This window comes from Pseudophryne corroboree, chromosome 4 (genome assembly GCF_028390025.1).
Source record: "Pseudophryne corroboree isolate aPseCor3 chromosome 4, aPseCor3.hap2, whole genome shotgun sequence".
Lineage (NCBI taxonomy): Eukaryota > Metazoa > Chordata > Amphibia > Anura > Myobatrachidae > Pseudophryne > Pseudophryne corroboree.
Window position 1 is genome coordinate 847,855,863 of NC_086447.1, and position 10,091 is coordinate 847,865,953.

Genomic DNA, 10,091 nt, shown 5'->3' on the forward strand with positions numbered 1-10,091 from the left:
ATTCCTGACAGAATCAGCCTTGCGCGGGCCGCGCGGCAACACTTTTGTCGGGTTTCCTCTCACATCCCCCAGGGTGAGAGAATTCCCGACAATTGAGTGTCACTTGGCACTGTATTGAATAGCAGAATTGAATCGACCCCTTAGATACTGTTTGCATTTGGCCTATAGGCCGCACATCACTGACAAATACGCGCCTCTGCAGAGTTATATGCGTGTGACGGATATTCTTGGGGAATAAGCACTTGTCGCCGTTATGGAAGGTACCACTATGTAGACCAATCTGATTGTGTCCTAAACTTCATTTATCTGTCTTTTCCTATTATAAGACTGATTACCATGAAAGGTGACAATGTATTTCCTAAGCTAAGATTTTATACTGTGTTTCTGTCCGTAAAAGACTGATATTGGATGAAAGCTAAATCACAGTTTGTTTTACGGGCATTTTCTTAAGTTACCACTATAGCTGTAGATTCGAAGAGGCTAATTAAATTGTTTTTATTGCAGCCGCCACTAGAACAATTCAGTAGTTCTATCGTTGGGCTCCCAGCATCCACAGGGGACACCGTTTTTCTCGCAGCCTCCAGAGGTGCGAGAAGAAATGTGTGCAAACTCTGCACTTTGAGCGTCCAAACAGTAGTTTGGATGCTCATAGCAGAACTTTAGACGGGTATAGCAGTTTTAGATAGCTAAAGCCGGTTAATTTGGGTGCGACATGCGCAATGTGCATGAGCGCCCAAACTGTTGACAATTGCTTGGGTGTCTAAAAAGTCCAGTTTAAACAGGATTTTATATTCCCAAAACAATTGAATCTGCCCCCAGTGCGTCCTTCAGGGCTGCCTTCCATTGTCTGCTGTCGTTATGCTCATGCCCTGCTGCTTATATATTGTCCATGTCCTGCAATGCTCTGTACTGTAACACTTATTTCTTCTTTTCTTCATACTGCTTCTGTACTCTTAGGCGCTGCAGACCCCTTGTGGCACCATAGGTAGCTTTTATTTATTTATTTATTTTTATCCAGTTTTTGTTTTTTTTATGGTGCTTTTGAAGTGTATACATTAAACCAATATCAGAGGAGAGCGATGGTGGGAATATACCTCACAAGGGTTACACATGTCTAAATGACAAAGTGCAGTATGAAACCCACCCTGTGCCATTTCCAGGCTAAATTAGCATATTGTTTTTCCTCCTAGTGGAGTTATATTTGTCAATGAGACCTCACAGAAGCAGAAGAGCTTCATTCAGAATATATCGTTCTCTGCCCTAATCAATACTCCACTTGTTGTCATCAGATCCTACTTAGAGTCCAATGTCGCTGTGTCTGAAGACCTTGTCCAGAAATATTGCAATGTTGCCCTGGGACACATTAACTGCACACTTAAGGAGCTCCGGCGCCTCTTCCTGGTGGAGGACCTGGTGGATTCTCTGAAGGTAGGCATCTATTATCCAGAATGCATGGGGGATCTCTGAGCTTTTCTGTTTGTTTTGGGTAAACATGTAAAATACAAAATTTAAATTTTGTTCTCATTGTTTCTCATACTGTTGCTAGCTTCCCCCTGATTAGATCATTTGAGATTGTGTTCACTAACCATACACCCCCCACCTCCTCATTTTTTAAGAGAGTTTCAGTGGATGTGGTTTAATTAATTCATTCATTCATTCATTCATTCAAAATCTCCTGTTTATTTAGTTTTAGACTCTTTACATTCCTGGTCCAATGTTAGTCTTCAGACGTTCACCACAATATAAGAAACCTTTAATGCAGTGTATAACTAAAGACGGTGATTATTTTCTTTTGGTCATTATGGCTTTCAGAACATTCTATAATATTTCTAGGTATGGGATCTCATACTTATACTTGGTAGACAAGTGTCCACCGCTGCTCATGCATTGGACTAGCTGCAGGTTGTTTTAGTAGGACGCGGCACCCTGCTAAAATAGCCTGCCTGTGCCTTCCCACCCACGGGCCGAAGTGGGAATAGTTACGGTTGCCGATCACTGGCGCCCTGCCTGCAGCCTAGCCTGGACACTGTTCCTCTATCCTAGTGTTGCCGTCTTCAGCACACATAAGATAGGACAGTAACGTCTAAGTTATCGGAACCAGTTTTTATGACTGTCCACGACTATTGCATGTTAGTCACGGGGCGGCACTGGTTCCATGACAATAGGCCAGCACATGAGCAGCCTGTGTCAGTACAGTGTAGCAGTGCTAGGAAGGAGTTCCCATGGGAAGGTGGTGACACATAATGATTGCTAATAGAATTGTGTCCTACAGAGAGCACATCAGGGCTGTGATTCGCTTACAGGCTGCTCTGTAACATGAAGACCTGTTGGCATGTGGTCAGTCCCCAGACTGCAATCCTATTCCTGGCTGCTCATGTGTAACCCAATGCATCGGTGGCCTGTGCATCTCTATGGAAGTGACTCGTCACAGTCAAGTCATCTTAAATCATGGTCTTGGGTTTCATCTAAAGGTCACTTACACATTTGGGCTTGTCGGCATCCAGGAGCAGCCTGATCAGACATGGAAAAGCCCCTGACTATTGTGTGGAGACTTTGTACCTTGCATCTGTGTTACAGGCATACGATATATGCTGGTCATCCTCCTATGTGTTTTCGTGTACGGTAATAAGGTATGACTTTGGTGGACATTGCTTAGTGCAGCTGCAAGTAGCACAGAGGTGTTCTCGTACATATGGCATCTTTATGCCATATGGCGTGACTAAGCGGTAGCCATTTTCTTTACATTTTGCATCTTAGTCACATCGCAGGTGTGTGGATTAGCCGCTTATGGTGGGCCGGAGACACTGGGCTGCGGCTTTAATGGTGAAGGAATTTATTCTACACACGTAAAGTTGCAGATGAAGAACGACGGAACGTGGCATAAGGAAAAGCGGCATTTGCTGCATCCTTTTAATAGACTCTGTTGCACACAGGTGTATAATAGTCACACACCCCAGTGACCAGTGTGCACTCGCAGTTTAGTTCCCTCCTACCAGTTGTTTTAATTATTTATGACTTTTTTTTTTTTTTAATATAGCACAGCAAATTCCGTTGCGCTTTACAATTGGAAATAACAGTGATATAACAAAACTGGGTAATAAACAGTCAAAGGTAGGAAGGCCCTGCTTGCAAGCTTACAATCTATAGGGAAATAGGCATGGTTACACAAGGATAGGCGCGATCTATTGCATAGTAGTCCACCAGATTGCAAAGGTTCCTGGTGGGCTGTATGGTATGGTCACACAGCAATGATGAACTGGGGTTGTGAGGAAGGGAAAGTGAAGAATGTGAGGATGTGTGTGGACTGTGCAGAGTGAATGCAATTTCATAGGAAAGTTTATTAAGGTTATGTGGGCAGTTCTGGAATTTGATACGCTTGCCTAAAGAGGTGAGTTTTCAGGGAACACTTGAAGGTTTGGAGACTAGAGGAGAGTCTTATTGTGCGTGGGAGGGCATTCCACAGAGTGGGTGCAGCCCGAAGAAAGTCCTGCAGTCGTGAGTGGGAGCGAGTAATGTGTGGATGAGAGACGCAGATCTTGTGAAGAGGTCGGGTTTGGAGATATTTTGAGATAAGCGAAGTGACATATGTTGGTGTAGTTATGCAAATAAGATGCACATTTTGGGCAAGTTGCAGGCAGCCTGGCGCACTGAGAGGGGCTGTGTGGTGCGACTAAAGCCACAGTGTAATAGGCCACGTCTGTATTTGTGCTGGCATACTGTAGCTGTTGTGTAATACCCTGTGTGTCGTCACTGTACCCTGTGAACCAGTTCAGTAATGAAACCATCTCTGATTTTAGGAAGTTGTGCAGTTGTATGAATAGAGAGCCTGAGTAAGACGCTAAACGGAGCATTTTCTGTCTGGCCAACAGAAGCGTGTTACTGTACTGCGGCCGCATACCTGCTGGTGTTTGGTGCATGCTCTTATTAATTTTTTTTTATTAGAGATCTTGGCAAAAATATTTTTTGTGACCACTGTCTGAGGCTCTGTACTTGCACATAATGCTATGACCCTCATGGTAACAGGCATTCCACGGGGTGGAAGAAATCTGCTGTACGATTATGTACAGGGAACAACCAGATACATTGTGCATGTGATCACAGGAAGTGATGTGTGGAGCTTGGTACAATGATGCACAGCAGAGGGGTGGTGGAGAGCTGTGATCAGAGGATTACGGCACTGGGATATTTTAGTTACAGCCCTTACACTCCACACTAATGTGCTACTTTACACCATAATCCTATGATTACAGCATACAAGTAGTTCAGCTTCATTTCTAGTACATTTAACAGGTTAATAGTGGCTGGAATATCAGAAAAGGGAACCTGGAAGTGTGACTCTTACATACTGTGGCCTCCGTTCCTCTGCTTCCTCTTCTACACTATCAGACTCTTGCTGAAGCCTCCACTCTGCTCTCAGACTGTAGTACATTGCACAGGCTGTGACTTGTGGGGGAGATGAGCGGATAACTGGTGGTTTCCTAGGCAAGTGGCCTATTCTGCAGAACGTCTCCCATTACTTCACTAGGAACGGTTATCCTCTCTGAGGCATAATGCACTTATATTGTGGCGGATGGTGTGGCTGCTGTGCACAGTGAATGGATCACTTTAGGAATGGACCTACAACTGTAGAATACAGTATAGGAAATGTTATTATCTAGAAAGTTCTGAAAGCCAGGAAGGGCTCATATAAAGGCAGTTGCTGATATTGTCATGCAAATCCACTCCTGCACCATGAGGAGCACTACTGAACATGGTGATGGGGATACAGCATTGTGGGGGGGATGGGGTGGCTAGCAGTCTGACTACCAAACATTCTGGATCCCACATCTGTTACACAGCTTCTATTCATGTATGTGCTAAACTAGGTGACAATTGTTCTGTGTTGCCTTCTGGTTCCTTCCCCATCCTGCTGTTGGTAGAGGATGATATTTATACTATGGTGCAGCTGCTTGGGGATATTGCTTAGTCTGCAGATTCCCTATATCAGTGACATACTCGGATCTGCAATAAGTCAGTTATACATTGCAGTGCAGGGAGAGCTGCTCTCTACACTATAAGTAACTGACCATTATGTAGAATGGATATCTTACTGACTATATTATGCCGCAGTAGCGGACAGGAATACGGGAAGCGCTGCCCCGAGGCTGGCTGATATGGTAGTGTCACACAGGTTCTTTTCATCCATTAAAGTGCTGCATCTCATCACTGATGTCTTTGTGCAGACACTTCAGTCACTATAGACGTTAGAGGCTGGCAGCAGCGCATTACGAGGCTCGGACTGGAACTGCCCTTCTGAGAGTCATTATGTGTTGTCCATATCTGTTACACCCTATAATCTATAGGAATAACTTTGCTGCATCTTCCTGGCTTACAATATGGCAGAATTGTTTGTGTGACACCACCATATCTGCAGTAACTCTGAGTGGGACATGGACTGTAAATTACATGTGATGTATGTTGGAGACCCTTAGTTTGCACAACTAACGTGATGTGTTCAGTTTGCAGTGTTGATGTGGGTATTCACCTATATTGGTGCCTTGTTCAATGGCCTGACCTTGCTGATCCTGGGTAAGTACTGTATGACTGTCTGTATTAATAGTTTGCATGCACATTGCCCCCTGACACTCCTTGTAGCCAAGCCACAATGATATTCTCTTTATAAAGTTCCCATCATTGCTTATACGTCAGTGCAGTGTTCCAGACAGGGCTGCAGGGTTTAGCTAAATGGCTAATAAATTACAAGTAATGACGTTCAGCCTCTGCACTGATCAGATTATAGACCTTGAGCTTGGCATTAAAGTCTCCATGTACTCTCATATATACCCAATTAGCTGGGTTACAGTCACTATTTTAATGTTCACCCTTCCCACTAATGCTGTGCTCCAGTCACCCATATTGGTTAGCAGTTCAGACGGCAGGTGGATGGTGACGTTGGACAGATCTAGTTTATTTACAGGTCAGATACGTGAATATCTAATAAGACTCTCTCTGTCCTCTGATCACCCACAAAGAGGTTGGTGTGTTTGGGCAGGTTAGTAAATCACATCACCCAATCGCACACTGATCTGGATTTTTTTTTTCTCTTGATTTCTCCTTCATCCAATAGGGGACACTAGACGCTAATGACAGTGGGGTATAGACGGGTGTATAAGTGGAGCCGGTACTTTAAATACAGTATATGAGTGATCGGCTCTTTTGGACTGTACGGTCATTTTGAGCGCACACTTTGCAATTTCAGTCTATTTGTCCGTTAAAACAAAAGTGAATGTGTGATTAGCTGAACTGCACAGTCCTGTGACCTATTAGCATGGCAAGTTTATTCTTAGCCGCTGTATTGTTCAGAGTAAAATGTTGATTTAAGTCTGAATGAACTATGCTTGTTATGAAGCCATCTCATCTTCTATTACTGGCCTTTTAGGAAACTTTTGATTTTATTAGCATTATGAGTTGAATGTTAAAACAGATGTTTATGGCAAAATAGGTTCATCCTGAGTTCTATGAGATGATAAGCTGTCTTGGTATCACAGCCCACTGTGTATTATGCGACTGTACAGAGAGATTCCTGTATGGTCTCCAGATAGTGCTCATTGCATTGGTAGAGACCGGTTCCGGCTCTGATATCAACCATTGACTGACTGACTCTGAAAAAAGTGTGTTTCTGTATAGCACCGAATGTCCCAATTTTGACCATTTCTGTAATTGCCTTATTAACATCAGCCAACCCTGCTTACTGCTGGGCGAGACATGTGGTGTAATACCTCTGTTTTCTGTTTCTGTTTCAGCGCTGATTTCCTTGTTCAGTATTCCAGTCATTTATGAAAGACATCAGGTATGTACATAGGCCAGTGTAGGGGTATTGCTAGAGACGGGGGATGGATACTGGAATAATTACATGTTCTACCTATTTTCCTTTACAGACTCAAGTTGATCACTACTTGGCGCTCATAAGCAAGAATGTTAAAAGTACAACAGACTTGTAAGTGTTTTATGACCTTTTGGTATACTGCTGATGTGACTTGCATATATGCCTGGTCTCTCTCTTCCTGCTGTCCACATGATTGATGGTTTAGAGAGCAGTTTGTGTGTGAGAGGGGTGAGACTAGGATGGCTGAAAGATGTGATGGCTTCCATCAGACTTTTCCCTGACTGACTGCTGCCGAGTATAAAGGCACATTAGTCCTGTACGCTCCCTGCCCTCACCATGCTGCCCTTCTACCCCCTTAACAAAGGTGTGGGTTAGTATGGTCTGTGCATTCAGGGTGCTCTGCGGAGATCAGGAGAACCTCCAATAGTAGAGTATAATGAGAGTAATGTTTGGCTGTGGTGACTAGGGAAATCCCACATTTCTCTTACATCCATAGGGGATACTGGGTTGCAGTTTACAGTGGGGTATAGACCAGTAAGTTTTCTGGAGATCTAGATCTATAGTACCATTTACTAAACATTTCCTAAGATACTATTTCAAATAATATAGTTCAAGCTAGATGTACTCTTTGGCACTACTACCACGACTAGGATGGAGCACTAGATAACTCAAAGTGGCTTCAGGAAGCACCTACTGCATATCACTGGAGCAAAATGCTTAATTTGGCTCTTGTGTAGATTAGAAGATGGCTAATGAGAAGTTATTTTCTCTGAAAGAGTAATGTGCAAAACTGATCCCATCCAGTCTGTCATATTAAGGGTCTATTCTGCAAATCTAACCCAAAGCTCGCATCTCTCTCTACCACTCTCTGGAGTGTGTGTGGTGGGATCGCTGGGTAATTGCTCTTTATGCTTACCCACTGACAGACACAGAAATAAATGGGTGCACATAGCAAAGCCGCGGAGTTCTGGGGAAAATCATATTGGTTAAATCATGTACTAGTATTGCATCAGCAACTATTAGTACTATTTATTTTTCTGGTGATGTCCTTTTAATTTGCTGTATCGGAACAGCATTGATTCACTCATAGCATCTGTAATAATAGGCTTACAGAGAGGAAGCTAATTCTTACACATGTCTATTGGCGTTCCGTGACTTCCGCTCCTCCTGCATCACCTATAACAAATGTAACAACCCGTATGTATAAAACTGTTCCCGAAGGCCTAATTATGTAGTTGTGGTGGGCCTGCAGCTTTCCCATCTGCATCTACAAGTGCCAGCATGGCTCTCTAATCGGTTAAAGAGCCACCTCTTGCCTCGGCCTGTTATACAGCAACGTGCTATATATTTGCAGCAGATGTTCATGTGTCTTTTCCTCTTTCCCTAGGATCGTCTCTAAAGTTCCTGGACTGAAACGCAAAACCGAATAACCGCTACTAATAAATAAACACAAGTTTGCTGCAGATACCAATAGGATCCTCTGAATTTGGGCGCTGTGGATTTGGATTACGTGGGTCAGGGCTTGACATTGCCGTGCAATTTCCCAGATCTCTACTTTTTTTTTATTCTTTGCAATGCAGTGTTTAAGGAAGAAACTGTTCTCTGCCATGTGTTTTATTCTAAGTATTGTAAGCTGCTATGTATGGGTTTGAAACTATTTTATTTTTTTCTGTTTCTCCTGTGTGAAGCACCATTTAATACAGAACTGTTTGTTCATAGCATGCTGTATATTGTGCTTCAGAAGTAGTCTTACTGCGCTTCCATGGGCGTGATGTTAACCAGCTCTTGCACTGTTCCGAACAATAAGTTGAGATTTCCACAATGAACCACGTTGGTGTAGACCAGGCATCCAATGCATTGCGCTCTGCACTTCCAGCACTGAGCCGGCTGCAAAACACAACCCCCCTTCCCTCCCCTCCCCTCCCTTGTATGTCATACCTAGAGACACCATGGCTTCTGGCCGGTATGATAGTAGCTATAGCTCGTGATTTTATTCTTTTTAATTGCCAATATCTATAGTGTTTTCGGAGAGCCCAGCTCTTTCAGTCCCCTCCCACAATGCTTTTCAATTTGTTTTTTGTTTTATTTGTAGAAGAAAAAAAAATCTGACCTTGTAACTGCTGGCTGTGATAGCACATATACGTAACGGAAATCTACTTCTAGAAACACTAGTGCGTAAGGAGCAACCGAATAATGTATACCAGTATAGGAATTACACGTTATCGCTCAGTTCTTTGTTTTTGTAATTTTTTGCGCAAACACATTTACAGTCACTTGAACTTTCTGTGGACCGAGTAGTAAAATGCTGCAAATTTGTTTGAGTGAAAAAGTCGAACTTGTTGCAAAAGAAAATATAAAGTGTTTCACAGATGCAGGTATGTGCGGAAGCAAGTCTTGGGAATGCATTGTGATAATGTAAAAACAATAAAAAGAACAAAAAAAATAAACAAGTATCAATAAAGCTTGTAGACCTTAACTTGTTTAAAATGTCTTACTGGCTCTGTTTTTCACTTTCCAAATAACACACGGTTCAGTATTTCCTGTAGACGACCTTGGTTTTCTCAAACATTTTCTGCTGTCACGCAACTCCATGTATAATAGTTTTAAAGGGGTTTCCAATCTTGATCACTATCATTGGTTTATTACAGGGGTAGGCAACCTGCGGCTCTCCAGCTGCTGTGGAACTACACATCCCAGCATGCCCTACCACAGGTTTGCTGTTAGGATGTTCTAAAACTGTGGCAAGGCATGCTAGTATGTGTAGTTCCACAGCAGCTGGAGAGCTGCAGGTTGCCTACCCCTAGTTTATTAAATGTACTGCTTTCGTGTGTCCAAACTATCTTCTGGGATTCAGTTGTTTTGTTTTTTTTCTGGGGGGGGGGGGGCGTTTACTTTATGTATTTGTCATCAGTTGTTTGTCATTGCTAAACTGTATTGGATACAGTTGCATCCAGAAAGCAGCTTGGTGGGGTTTCTCATAGCAACAAACTTATGCAACGCTGCCTGGTGATCGAATGGAATGGGTGCAACACACACAAGGATGGTAGGAATAAATTGCAATATTTGGTTCCTATACTATTGCCAAATGCTGCAGATGTTTAATAAATACTAGTTTTCTCTTATACGTCCTAGAGGATGCTGGGGGCGACATAAAGACCATGGGGTATAGTCTGGATCCGCAGGAGACATGGGCACTCCAAAGACTTTTCATTGGGTGTGAACTGGC

General features: G+C 43.1%; 1 protein-coding gene across 5 annotated transcripts in view; it reads left to right on the top strand.

Annotated features, from left to right (window-relative positions):
* Nucleotides 1–9,341, top strand: part of RTN4 (reticulon 4) — a 104,370-nt gene extending 95,029 nt beyond the window's left edge. For all 5 annotated transcript variants that reach the window (XM_063918636.1, XM_063918637.1, XM_063918638.1 and 2 more), the window contains 5 exons: nt 1,290–1,428; nt 5,499–5,568; nt 6,783–6,829; nt 6,918–6,976; nt 8,253–9,341. In XM_063918636.1, the coding sequence (XP_063774706.1) occupies nt 1,290–1,428; nt 5,499–5,568; nt 6,783–6,829; nt 6,918–6,976; nt 8,253–8,295 (358 nt within the window). In that variant the 3' untranslated portion in view covers nt 8,296–9,341. The remainder of the gene's footprint in view (nt 1–1,289; nt 1,429–5,498; nt 5,569–6,782; nt 6,830–6,917; nt 6,977–8,252) is intronic.
* Nucleotides 9,342–10,091: the final 750 nt, after the last annotated feature.